General features: G+C 47.2%; 1 protein-coding gene across 2 annotated transcripts; it reads right to left on the bottom strand.

Moving 5' to 3' along the window:
- Positions 1-1,610: 1,610 nt before the first annotated feature.
- On the bottom strand, positions 1,611-12,576 carry Cdk20 (cyclin-dependent kinase 20). Of its 2 annotated transcripts, NM_001025752.2 has the most exons (8): positions 8,031-8,315; positions 7,615-7,728; positions 5,128-5,316; positions 4,835-4,956; positions 4,625-4,687; positions 3,936-4,059; positions 3,442-3,597; positions 1,611-2,676 (listed from the first exon to the last, which is right to left on the bottom strand). In NM_001025752.2, the coding sequence occupies exons 1-8, from the start codon at positions 8,103-8,105 to the stop codon at positions 2,479-2,481; spliced, it is 1,041 nt and encodes a 346-aa protein (NP_001020923.2). In that variant the 5' UTR covers positions 8,106-8,315; the 3' UTR covers positions 1,611-2,478. The 2 variants fall into 2 exon arrangements, 1 of the variants encoding a protein (NP_001020923.2); XR_005495307.2 differs by lacking the exon at positions 1,611-2,676 and having other exon boundaries at positions 3,571-3,597; positions 3,936-4,073; positions 8,031-12,576.
- Positions 12,577-13,672: the final 1,096 nt, after the last annotated feature.

A 13,672-nucleotide genomic window follows, 5' to 3' on the forward strand; every position in this document is an offset into this window, starting at 1 on the left:
CTGAAAGAGCTGAAGGAGCTCGAGACCCCATATGTACAACAATGCCAACCAACCAGAGCTTCCAGGGACTAAGCCACTACCTAAAGACTATACGTGGACTGACCCTGGACTCCAACCTCGTAGGTAGCAATGAATACCCTAGTAAGAGCACCAGTGGAAGGGGAAGCCCTGGGTCCTGCCAAGACTGAACCCCCAGTGAACGTGATTGTTGGGGGGAGGGTGGTAATGGGGAAGGATGGGGAAGGGAACACCCATAGAGAAGGGGAGAGGGTGGGGTTAGGGGGATGTTTGCCCGGAAACCGGGAAAGGGAATAACATTTGAAATGTAAATAAGAAATACCCAATTTAATAAAGATGGGGGGGGGGGGGGAAGAATGAAAATAAAAAATTTAGCCATGAAAGAAAATACCTATTTCACTTCCTTCTAATATAAGTAACCACCTTTGTTCCAGCTAGAGATTTAAATTACTAGTAATTAGCATTTAAATTACTACTATGATATGAGGGTGGTGATACAGGCTGGTAATACAGCATTTGAAAGATGGAGACAAGATATCAAGGTCATCTCAGCCACAGAGGGAGTTCAAAGCCAACCTTATCTTCTCATCTTGAAAAGAACAAGGCAAACTGGGGTTGGGGTGGTGTAAAACCATCCTCCTGTGTGCTGTGTGTCTGTGCTTTGTTTTATGTGTTACAAGGTTTTCAACGGTGCCTGCTCTATTCTACCTTACTAGTTTACAAAGTTCCAAGTGTGGTAGCTGCACTGTCTCTGCTGAGTCCACCATCTGGAAACCCAAAGATGTTTTCTGTTCCTTTCACTGTTTCCTGTGTGCCCGGTTATCAGAGTTTTTAAAAAAGGTTTTGCAGAGATCACTGAAGGCATTGGTTTATAAATCACCAAGTGCACTACCTTTTTATCAGTCTGTCCAGACACAAGCTACCACCTGTGCATACATAAAGAGCTACAAGAAACTAATGGAGCTCAACTGTCCTAGAGTCTGCAAAGACGTGACCAGAGACATCATACTCCTGAAAAGAGCATCTGTGCTCTTCCTTGTAAGCATTGAGGCCAGGAGCCAGCCCTGTTAGTCACCTCTGCGCTGCCAGGACTCACAGAGTGACCAATACATGTTAGGCCTACAACAAACATTTGAAAAATATAACATATCTCCTGTGTGTATATTATATACATGCATGCACATATATGCATGCATGCACATATATGCACACATACACATACACATACACTTTCTTTTGAGACAGGACTTACACAGTAGCCTAGCATGACCTTCCACTCTTAGGAACCCTCCTGTCTCAGACCCGAGTGCTAGGATTACAGGTGTACATCACAACTACTAGCATATTTTGTCACATGTCTGAATAATGGTAGTTAAGATCCTATCTAATCCATCCCTGAAACAGTATCCTGTCTTAGCTGTTATATAACCTTGCATAAGTCTGAATAGCCAATAGCCCTTTCATCATCTTCTCTCTGCCCTCTCCTCTTACTCCTCGAAATAACGGGATCTAGACCAGTGGTTCTCATGCTGTGGGTCTCAACCCCCTTGATGTCACATAGATTTACACTATGATTCATGACAGTAACAAAATTACAAAGCATGACAAAAATAATTTTATTGTTGGGGGGAGAACTGTATTACGGGGTTGCAGCACTGGGAAGTAGAGAACCGCCTTTTAGACTCATCTTAATATATTCCTATGAAATAAAAATCAAGCTGGCTGAGTCACACTGGAATCTACTTACCGAGTGAATTCCAGGAAAGCCTGCTTCGAATCTGCACAGCAGGCTCTGGCTCACTGACTAACACCCAACATGTGGAAAGTGTGCTTTGGGAACTGCACTGCCCATTGCTGGGCCTCAACTTCTGGACCTCACTCCCATGTGAGCTCTCAAGTCCCATGAAGAGCACAGGAAGTCTCAGAACCCAAATGGCCCTTACTAGAGGCACCATCTGGGTACCTGACCCCTACGAATTAAGGCCCTTTCCCTAACAACAACAGACAAGGTGCAAATACAGGCAGAAACACCCAGGGCTTTTATATGAATCTCAAAGTCTGACCCAGTGAAGCCAAAGCCAAAGCATGTCTGACTTCCCAGCTGTGTCCCCATATGAAGACAGCTTATTCTCTGTGCTTCCCCGAGGTGGTGCTGTAGTATCAATGTCCTTGAAGAGGAGACAGACCCTGAGAATCTCTCTAAGGCCAGGTAGCACCACTGAGAGATGGCCCCAGAGAAGAACACAGATGGCAGTTTCTGGGGGCTGTGAGTCTCTTTCTCTGCTGCGGTGAACATCTTCATGGTTCTGCCTGTCAGAGCCCAGCCCTCAAGCACGCTAAGAAGCAGAACCGGGTGTGGTACATATAGCCATGGGGAGGCCATGGGGGCCAATCAGGATGAGGCAGAAGAGTAGCTGTCTCGGTGCACCTGGGTTGAGCAGGAAGGACTGGACCAGCATCTCAGCCCTCTGGGATGAAGGGCCGGATCAGTTCTGGATTCAACAGTGACTCCTCAAGAGGACGATCCACATGGAAGTCATGGACATGGGGGGGCCCTGGATGAGCCTTGGGTGTGGGTCCCCCTGGGCGCTGAGGAATTGGCAGCTCAGACGGATGGGCAGGCAGAGGAGCTGTGAAGAAATACTGATGCAGAAGGGCCTGCGGGTAGCAAATAAGGGGTATAGAAGAAATCCAGTCACTATCTGTCCCCAGGATTATTCAACTGACTCAGCAAAACTTGCCTGTGTGCCTATGTCTGGAGCACTGGCCCAACAGCTAGGAAATGGCAGTGAGCTAAAAGAGTCTTGCCAACAGAGGAAGGGGTGGGGGACATAAACCAAAGAAGGGGCAAAATGCACAGTATGTCCCCAGCAATAGAGAAAGCGTGTCGTGTAGCTATTCCCACCCAGTTGAAACATTCCCTCTGAACAGGAGGCTCCTTGAAAACTCACAAGTCCCAGGAAGCACCTGAAACTAAAGCTCAGCTCAGGTCAGATTTGTTATCAGTGTCCTATCTGCAGTGGACAGACACTAGTTCACGTCTCCCAGGACAAAGCTGGGGAGAAAGGCTGAAGAAGGCTAGAGAGATGCTGCAAACTGAAGAGCTGGGACACAGGAGCACAAGCCCTAAGGAAAGCCTAGGGCTTGAGAGGAGCAAACAGGAATAGGAACACAGCAAGAGCGGTCAGGGTGAGAAAGAGACGACACTCACACCTGCAACTGCAGGAACGAACCAATGACAAGGGAGAGGGCTGGACAGAGAACAGGGGTACTGACTCCTACTCTCTTGAAGCTTCCTGGAGAGCACCCCATCAAAACCCCATCTCCAAGGTTTCTACCCTACTCGGCTTCTAAGAGTCACTGACTTGGCAGGGTCCCAGGGCTACGGAGCAGAGTATTGGGAACAATAACCTTTAACCCTACCTGGGAGGCTGCAATACGCTGTCGTGGAGGGTAAAGGAGGAACTGACCCAGCAGGTCCAGGGCCTGGTGAGAGGCATCAGGCAGCACCTCCTCCAGGGGCACTGGTGCCTGCTCCTTGAAGGAGATCTTGTTGTAGTCAGGCAGCTCTGTGATCTCCTGAGCCCAGAGGAGAAAAAAAGCAATGAGAACAGCCCCACCCACCACTCCTGATTCGGCTCTCCCACCTGGATCAGGTATTCAGTTCTTCATTCAGCCCAGAGTCCATCACCACCCACGCATGCTCTCCTTCAGCTCCTCCCGCTCTCTGAGGCCTGCTCCTTGCCCAGCTTACTGAAATGCTACCCCAGATAAAACCTGTCCCTCCTGCAAGGCCAAGACATTGATCTTCACTAGTCAAGGGAGAGTGGGGCCCAAGACACCTACATAGGGATAAGTCACTTCCTACTGGGGAATGGAGCAAACCTGGCCCCTCCCCAGCAATGGTTGCTACTAACCGGCCAGACTCGAGGACTCGGGGTACCCAGGATTCGAAGCACACAGCACAGTTGTTCAATGTCGTTTTCTCCCGGGAATAGGGGGGATCCATTCAACAGCTCTCCCATAATACAGCCTACAGCCCTGTGGATACAGATCTAAGCGGCTGGAGATGTCACATGTGGGCAATCAAGCTACCCACACAAGCTTTAACTCCTCACGGGTCAGGGTCAGGGTCCAGAGGTCTCAGGTACAGCCATGTATTACCCCTCCACAGACATCTAGAGCAGAGTATCCCCTTCAGCTCCAAGACCCTTAGAGCCTCATGTCCGGGACACCCAGCTCCTCCTTGATTTGGGGGCTGGGCATATATGAAAAATAACCCAAATCTCAGACCTCTGGACACCACAAACCATCTCCCTACTCTCCCGAAATGCTGAACTCTCATACTCAGGGACCCAAGCTTCACTCTAGCTCACAGCTATAGAATCCTCGAGTCAGATGCCAAAACATACTACACGCCTTGTACCTCAGACTACCTTACCCCCATTCCCAGAAGCCTCTCACCTGAGACTACTCTCCCAACTCTCCCCACACCAACTCAAAAGCATCAGGGTGAAGAACACAGATCCCACGATGCTCAGACTGCTCTGACCAGAGAGGACATCCCCACAGCCCACATTACCCTCGTCTGCCCCAAGTATCTCACCATAGGTCAACACCCTGGTCATACTGCCGAGCACCGTACAGGAGCTCAGGAGCTCGGTACCACCTGTGGGGAAAAGGGTTTGAGACCACAGCTGGATTGTTGGTCTGATAAAAAGTTCATCCCAGCCTCACAGCCCACGCCGGAACAAACAAAAGGCGCAGAAGTATCTCTTCCCCAGTGAGAAGACTGGCAGGGATATGGCTCCACTACCTGGTGGCCACCTGATGTGTGTAGAGGCGACCACCATCTGGAGAGAAGACCCGGGCCAGTCCAAAGTCAGCTATCTTGAGCTGGCCTGAGGCACTGATGAGCAGGTTGGCAGGCTTCAGGTCCTGTGCATAGAAAAAGGAGCATCAGTCCCCCTGTACCTAGACAGGGCTTGGGGACAGGGAGATAGGCAGCCAGGCCCCCATCTCTTTAAAGCCCTATCTCAAGACCCTCTGACTGAACCCTCTTCAAGGACTAGCTCACCCCGGCCCAACAAAACCCATACTGGTACCAACCCGATGCACGATGTTGTTGGCATGGCAAAATGCAACACCTTTGAGCAGCATCTGCAGGTAGCTCTTAACCTGTGCTGGGGCTAGTGGCCTCTGGGCATGGCGCACCACCTCCGCCAGGTCCGACAGCATAAACTCGAAAGCCAGCACAAAGCCTGCACCATGTGGGAACACAGCCTTCAGCTGTACCACCTGAGGAAAGACATCCCATAAGCCTCTAGAATCTAAACTGGCCTCCAGACCTCCTTGGCTCCCACCCCACTACCAACAGCGCCAATAACCCAGGCTCTGACAGAAGACCAGGCCAGACAGAAACAACCAGAGAGCTCAGGCCACTATGATAGTGCTCTGCTATCCAGCGATAAGATGGTCCCTACTCTCCAGCTAATAAGGAAAAAAGATCAGGTGACTTGGTGGGCAGCAGCAAGCACCCCACTGCTCAACCCATCCTACCCGCATGCAGATCAACTGGAGAGGGACGCCCAAGTACCAACTGTCACTCATTATCTCTAGGACCAGGAACCGGCAACCTGGAGACATAACCAGAAATCGCATCTCCCCTGGTGTTGAAACAATGTAGGCACATCACACACAGTAGCTACCGGTGTCTTAAGGCCCAGGCTGCACCGGGTAGTGAGCTAGGATGCAAGGGCTCTGAGGACCTTAGAAAACAGGGAATAAATGGCCCACAAAGAATATGTTTAGGAACATATAAGGACTAGGAACAGAGGGCGGTGGGACTGTGAGAGAGCAAAGGAAGAGTGTACACTTTATTTAGAAGGGGTTTGGTCAGGGGTAGGCCTGGGGAGGAGGTCTGAGCAGGGAAAGCAGAACGTCCAAGACCCAAGGGCTAACAGAGATCGCTAGAGGGACAAGAAATAAGTGTCTTTTTTGAAGCAGTGGGGACTTGAACTCACTATGTAGAAGATGATCTAATACTCTGCATCCTCCTGCCCCCACTCCCTAAATACCAGGATTACAGGTGTAAACCACAATGTCCAGCTGGAGAGTACATCCTTTAGAGGATGAACATGCCTGTTCTGTCCTGTGCTCCTGCAATCTATATGGATGCTAGCCCCCGAAGGGATGCCTAAGAAGTGGTAGTTAGTGAAGAAGATATAAAGACTGGGGACAAATCTACTCCATATTTTTTACATGCATCCGTGTGTTTGCATGCATTTGTGTGTTCACATGTGTGCATGAGCATGTGGAGACCCATGGCTGAAGTCAGAAGTCTTCTCTTTAACTGTTCTCTACATTACATGTTGAGGTAATGTCTCTCTATAGAATTCATGGCCTTACCAACACACTGATCTGACTAGCCAGCTTGCTCCAGGGATCCCTTGTCCAGTACCTTATAAGCCCTGGACTCACAGGTGGGGTATCACACCCACCTGGCATTCACCTGGATTGACACTGCCCACTGAGCCATTTTCCCACCCCCTAGTGTATTTTTTTAAATGAAAACTTGGGACTAGAGACACAGTTCCGTGGTTAGAGTACTTTGACTCAATGGCTCACAACCATCCGTAACTCAAGTTCCAGGAAATTTGATGCCCTCTTCTGGCCTCGATGGGCATGAAGCACACACATACAAGCATGCAAAATGTTCATACACATAAAGTTAAATATAAATTAATTAACCAGCAAAAATGATTAGCTTCTGGTCAGCTGGTAATCATAACCATTCTTTTTTTTTTTTTTTTTTTTTTGGTTCTATTTTTCGGAGCTGGGGACCGAACCCAAGGCCTTGCGCTTCCTAGGCAAGCGCTCTACCACTGAGCTAAATCCCCAACCCCATCATAACCATTCTTATGGATCTTGAACCACCTGTCCCACACACAAGCTGCCTGGAAAGCCCTTTTATTTTCAACAACAATAACCAAAAAGAAAGAAAAGAAAAGAACCACCTTATTGAGGTTTTTGGGTTTTTAGTTTTTGGGGTTTTTTTTTGTTTTGTTTTGTTTTGGTTTTGGTAATAATCATTGAACAAATCAAAACACACACCTACATTCAGGTAGTACACCTATTATAAAGGAGTAAGAAATGAAAATGTATCTCATCTACAGTAAATTCTAAGACATACATACACTGCACAATACGGTAGCATACAGATATACGTCGGGGTTGTGGCCTTGTCACCTACTGATTCCATTACACATAAGTTCTCAGGAAGACAAGAAGGAAAGGAGAGAAAAAAAATCACAGAATAGTTAAAGGGGGAAATGCATGAGTGTATGAGCAATGGGTGTGTAAGTGAAAGAGAATGGGAGGGTGAAGTACTCAGGTGTAGAGTGGACCAGGGAGCATAATAAGGGGTAAGCAGGCAGGAACACAGAAGAGATTAGAAGGGACTCCTTTAAAGTGTATATGGGTGGATAGAGAGGGATGGAAATGAATGAAAGTGGTCGAGAAGCTGCTGTCTTGGAACCCGCCGCCCGTCTGGTCCACCCGAGCCCTGCCTGCCCACCTGAGCCCAGCCCCACTCACATATTGACTGTCCTCGATCTCCTGCAGAGCCTTGATTTCCCTGAGGGCCTGGTTAGGAATACCATCCTCCAGCCGCCGCAGGGCCACCTTCTTGAGGGCAACGATCTCGCCAGTCTGTGCAGGAAAAAGTGCAAACACTGCCAGAAGACCTTTGGCAAGGTAGGGGCAGAGAGAGAAGGCCCCAGGAGTGAGACACCACCCACAGAGATCCACTCCTAAGTCGGGAAGATCTGAACTGTCCGCTAGGGGATGCTCTCCCGCAGTTCAGCCCCTGGAAGCGGGATAGCCACAGATGGGACCCGGCCAAGTATCGTACAGATTCCCGAGGCCTGCGCGCTGGCGGATCTCAACACCGAAAGACCTCAGAAGGAGTGCAAGTGAGCACCCCTCTGACTGCCCACGCGGCGTGATCTTACCTCTACGTGCTTGGCTTTAAAGACGATGCCGTGGGCGCCCTCCCCGATGCGACCGAGGATGCAATACTGATCCATGTCGGCCCGCGGCGCCCAGATCCCACACTGCGGGGATCTAACCTAGCAAGGAGCCTGCAAGCGTTGCCTAGCAATAACGCGTCTAGCAGCTGCTCCATAAAGCACGTGACCGGAAAGACCGGTGCTGAGCTCAGTCAGGAATCTGCATGCCCTCTAGGCAGCACCTTTCCGCTGCCTTCAGCAGTCACTCCATCTTGAACTAACTTTAAATCCGGCCATAGTGCCACGTGACTAGAAACGCTGGTGCGTGGAGCTGAGAGGGGCAGGGCTACGTAAGTAAAGGGTGTGTTCACGCGCCCAGAGGCGGAGCTGGTGGAAGATAGAAGCCGGCAGGAGTCCCCAATGGCTGGCAGGCAGTCGGCCACTTGATGCAGGTATGCCTCCGTGTAACTGATACAAGCCAGTGTTGGATACAAGCACAGAGCTGAGTCGTGAAATGTCTTAGAGTTTTACTGCTGTGAACAGACACCATGGCCAAAGTAACTCTTACAAGGACAGCATTTAATTGGGACTGGCTTATGGGTTCAGAGGTTCCGTCCATTATAAAGGCAGGATCATAGCAGCATCCAGGGAGGTATGGTGCAGGAGGAGCTGAGAGTTCTACATCTTCATCTGAAGGCTGCTAGCAGAATGCTGACTTCCGGGCAGGTAGGGAAAGGGTATTAAAGCCCACGCCCATAGTGACATACCTACTCCAATAAGGCCACACCTCCTAATAGTGCCACTTTCTGGGCCAAGCTTATACAAACCATCTCATGGAGAATCACTTGTGCCTATCGTCTCCACTGGGCATCATGAATCCAAGTACCTTTTTGAAAAAGCTTACTAGCACTGCGAACGAGGTTTCTTTGGTGAGGTGCTCGCCTAGAGTGAGCAAAGCCTTTGTTTCGACTGCCGGTACCACATACACTGGTTGAGCGAAATCCCATATGCCATCCCAATACTTGACAAGGTCATCCTCATCTACAAGTTCAGTGCACCCTGCATAGGAGACCTTGCCTCAAAATAGAAATGTCCAGCAAGTATATGAAATGATGACCAGCAGGCTGGAGAGATGGCTCAGGGGTTAAGAGCACTGACTGTCCTTCCAGAGGTCCTGAGTTCAAATCCCAGCAACCACATGGTGGCTCACAACCATCTATAATGAGATCTGATACCCTCTCCTGGTGTGTCTGAAGACAGCTACAGTGTACTTACATATAATAAATAAATCTTTTTAAAAAAGAATTTAAAAAAAGAAATGATGACCAGCATCCCTACTAATTAGGAAAAATGAAATCAAACCACAGTGAGCTATCTCACACTCTTTAGGATGACTGCTATCAGGAATGTAGATGGAAAAACCTGGTACGGTTGTTCTGACTATAACTCTAGTACCCAGCAGGCCAAGGCAAAGAGAATCTCAAGTATGAAGCCAGTTTGGACAAGGTTAAGTGCTGACATAGCAAAACTGGGGAGACATCAAGGCAGAAGAGGAGGGGAAAGGAGCCTACACAAAGGTTGGGAAGACAAGGACACAGAGAAGTTACCACCTTTGTGTGCTTTTGTTGAAATGTGTCCCAGGGGTGGTGGCTCGCTCCTACAATCCCAATGCTAGGGAGACTGAGGCAGGAGGATTGCCTCTGGTTCAAGGCCAGAATGAGCTACCATGTGAGGCTTTTTCCAACGCAAGAGAAATGAAAGCTATAAATAGAGCATGAAGCCAGGCCCTGTGGAATGGCAGTGGGGCCTCTTCTCTTGGGCTTGAAATAAGTAAATGTTTTACCATACCTGTGGCACACTACTCCTAGTTTTAAATCAGGAAAAAGGAAAACCCAAGTTTGGGCTACAGGGACTGTGGGGACAGAGCCCAGGAATTCGAGATTACCCTTGATTGTATGCTGACTATAGCTTTCATAGGCTAATTATTTTTCTGAATTAAGGAGATTGTAGCATTGACATCCAAAACTAGTACACTGGTTTGTTTGTTTTTTGAGACAGGGGCCACACAATAAAATTCTAGCTAGCCTGGAACTCACTCTGTAGACTAGGCTGGCCTCAAACTCACAGATACCCATCTGCCTTTGACTCCCAAGTGCTGGGATTAGACAAGACTATTCTCTTTGAAGAGTTTGTCTCACCCGATATTGTGAGTTCCTGATCTTTGCCGAAGAGTTTCCTCTTTCTGAAGGGACAACTAGCCCACTGGAGCATGTGGCTCTGGCAGCCCTTGCCCTTCTCCCCGACCCCCTCCTCCTTGCTTAAAAAAAAAAAAAAAAAAGTTAAATTCCATTCCTAAAGCTAGCCACCAAGGTCTGTTCCCTTACTTGGCCATTTCCTCCTTCTGAGGCTGACTATGTTCAGCAATCAAAGTATTAAAGTCAAGAATCAAAAACCACCTTTGGCTCTCACCTAATTAACATGTCCAATTAAAATTAAACACCTCATCCTAACATGGGGTTTCCCCCCTTTACCTTTATAAACCACCATTTGCCAATGGGCCATGCCTGTCTTTTCGTTATCCAGAATCAGTCCTTTGTCACCCTGGGACAAATATAGCTGCCCCCTCTCCCTTACTCCTCTCTCCCCTCTTCTCCCCCATCCCCTATCTCCTGTCTTTGTCTCTTATTCCCTGCCCTCTGTCCCTCTCTGGGATAAATAAATCTCCTTTGTGCTAAGAACTTGTGGTCCTGAGCCAATAACTTCCCTTTCACTTTCAGCAGATGTCAATATCATGAGCTGAATATGTATAAAGTCCTAAAAGAGTTTTTAAAGGGAAAGAAAAAGTTCTTATGCTTAAAAACAGAAAGCATCGGGAGCTGGAGAGATGGCTCAGCGGTTAAGAGCATCTGACTGCTCTTCCAGAGGTCCTGAGTTCAATTCCCAGCAACCACATGGTGGCTCACAACCATCTATAAAGAGATCCAATGCCCTCTTCTGGTGTATCTGAAGACAGCTACAGTGTACTTATATATATAATAAAATGAATAAATCTTAAAAAAAAAAAAAAAAAAAAAAAACAGAAAGCATCAACCCCCTTTCAGGTAGTGCAGCCTGTGATTTCAGCACTTTGGGATGCTGGAAAGCAGAAGACTCATGTGTTCAAAACCAGCCTGTACTACAGAGTACAGGGTCTCAGGGACTGAGAGAGTTCTAAGAGAGAAGGGAAATCAGTTTTCTCCAGGGATAACTCTGATAGGCTATCCAATCTAGATTGGTCCTACCTGTACGTGTAAGCCACAGTAAATGAATGTGTGAGTACACGTGTGTGTGTGTATGCACATATGTGTATATGTGTGACAATAATAATTAAAGAGGTCATAAATTTAAGAGGGAATATGAGATATGAGGAGGCAGAAGAAGATGGAGGTGAAATGTTGTAAATATGAATGTCCTCATATGAAATTCTCAACAAACAAACAGAAATACATTTAATTAAAAGAAAAAGAAATACTGTCCTGATTGGCAGCAGAGATCAGAGAAAGACAAGGTGTTCTGCCAACACCTAGTGTCTGAAGCATGGCAGGCCTAAGCAGACAGAACTAAGAACAACATTTATCATTTATCACCTGCCTGCTCCTTAGTCATTCTGTCATTCTGCTTTGTTTCTTTATGTGTGTCTGTGTGTGTGTGTGTGTGTGTGTGTGTGTGAGAGAGAGAGAGAGAGAGAGAGAGAGAGAGAGAGAGAGAGAGATCCAGTGAGATGGCTCAGCAGGTAAAGATGCCACCAAGCCTGACAACATCCCCAGGCCCACGTGATAGAAGGAAAGGCCGAATCCTACAGGCTGATGATCTCTGACCTCCACACACGTGCTGAGGTATGAACCAACATCGATGAATGCACAAATTAAAATGTAGTAAAGAATTTTACAAAGCAATTCACAATCAGTCTTTATTGTTTCTTTTGAAAGTAAACGAAATCGTCCTCCAGGGGGGATGGTGTATGCCTTGAATCTCGCCACTCAGGAGCAGATGCAAACAGATTTCTGTGGGTTCAAGGCCGGCCTGGTCCTTCAAAGAGGGTATCAAGCTACACTCTTAACAAAATATAATAAGACTGTGCACAACTCCCTCATCCCTCATAAGCACAGGTTTGTGAAAGCTACTCCTGACCCAAATGCAGGCATAGAGGAGCCGAGGAATCCCTGAGTACACGAGTGTGTAAGGTGTGAATAAAGTCCTGAGTTATTGTGTGTTGTTGACACAGACACAGCCATGTCAAGGATTCAATGTCTCACACTTGTGGGGATGTCAAAACCCTCCCCTTTGGAGTCAGACTTGATGGATGCAAAGCCTTTCTCTGGTCTGAGCTTAAATATGTGCAAAAACTAGCAACTACCTCTTCCCTCCCTGAATGTTTACAGCCTGAGAGTGCTGGCCTACAGAGACCTCCTACCAAGACTGGCTAACACTGCTTCATGTAACAAACCCCTTGAGGTCCTGGGTTGTCTCTGTTGTAGGTGCACTCCTTCAAAGTGCGTAACCCACCCAACCCCAGCTTTTCAACAGTGTTTCTGTGTGTCTGTATGTCTGTCCTTTCCTCATTCCCTTGCCACCCCAAGTCATCGCAACCCTTGGGGATGCAACACTACCTGACCCACAAAAGATCAGGAACTACTGAATAATTATAAATTAGCTTGAAACTTTAAGCAGGGGATGGGAATGGAGGCTCAGTGGTTAAGAAGAGAACCCAAGTTTAGTTTCCTGTACCCCTTATTGTGGCTCATGAAGTAATTTCAGTTCCAAGGAATCTGATGCCTCTTCTGGCCTCTGTGGATACTAGGTGTAGACATGGTTGCATACATATGTGCAGGCAAAGCAATTATACACATAGAATAAAATAAATATTTTTAATTCAATCATGTTTCTATAAATATAATTTTTAAGGAATTAATAACTCTTGTTTAGACCTTGTTTTGTTAGAAGTATGAAAGCTTCAATAGGGCTGACCCACAAGCCAGGGAAGGGGTAAAAGGCAAGCAAGAAATGCCACGTGTGCGTGTTCGTGTGTGTGTGTGTGTGTGTGTGTGTTGTATATAGCATGTGGTGTATGTATGAATGTATGCTGTCTGTGAGTGTTATGTGTGTGGTGTGATATGGTATTGTGTAGTTTGTGTGGTGTTTATGTAATAAGTACACATGTATGTGGTATATGTGTGCTTTGTGTATAATGTCTGTGTGTGTGTGTGTAGTGTTTGTAATATATGTAGTGTGTGTGGTATATGTAATATGTGTGGTATGTTTAGTGTGTGTGTTACGGGTTGGGGATTTAGCTCAGCGGTAGAGTGCTTGCCTAGCAGGCACAAGGCCCTGGGTTCGATCCCCAGCTCCGGAAAAAAAAAAAAACTAAAAAAATAAAAAATAAAAAAAAAAAAGTCCTACCTAGTGTGTGTGTTACATGTATTGTGTGTATGTGTATGTGAGTGTTGTCTGTGAATGTATGTATGTGGTATATTGTGTGGTATGATATGGTGTGTGTATGTGTGGTGTGTGTGTGGTATGTATGATGTATGAGGGGGTATGATGTGTGTGGAGGATATGATTTTTTTTTTAAGACAGATCTCACTCTGAGCTCAGCTCTTTTCTTT

The sequence above is a fragment of the Rattus norvegicus genome, chromosome 17 (assembly GCF_036323735.1).
Source record: "Rattus norvegicus strain BN/NHsdMcwi chromosome 17, GRCr8, whole genome shotgun sequence".
Lineage (NCBI taxonomy): Eukaryota > Metazoa > Chordata > Mammalia > Rodentia > Muridae > Rattus > Rattus norvegicus.

Coding starts and splice junctions, on each gene's coding strand:
- Cdk20 (NM_001025752.2), bottom strand. CDS start 8,105: ATGGATCAGTATTGCATCCTCGGTCGCATCGGGGAGGGCGCCCACGGC. Junction 3,598..3,935: donor CGAGTCCTCGAGTCTGGCCG/GTTAGTAGCAAC, acceptor CTCTGGGCTCAG/GAGATCACAGAGCTGCCTGA. Junction 2,677..3,441: donor AGCGTATTGCAGCCTCCCAG/GTAGGGTTAAAG, acceptor TGCTACCCGCAG/GCCCTTCTGCATCAGTATTT.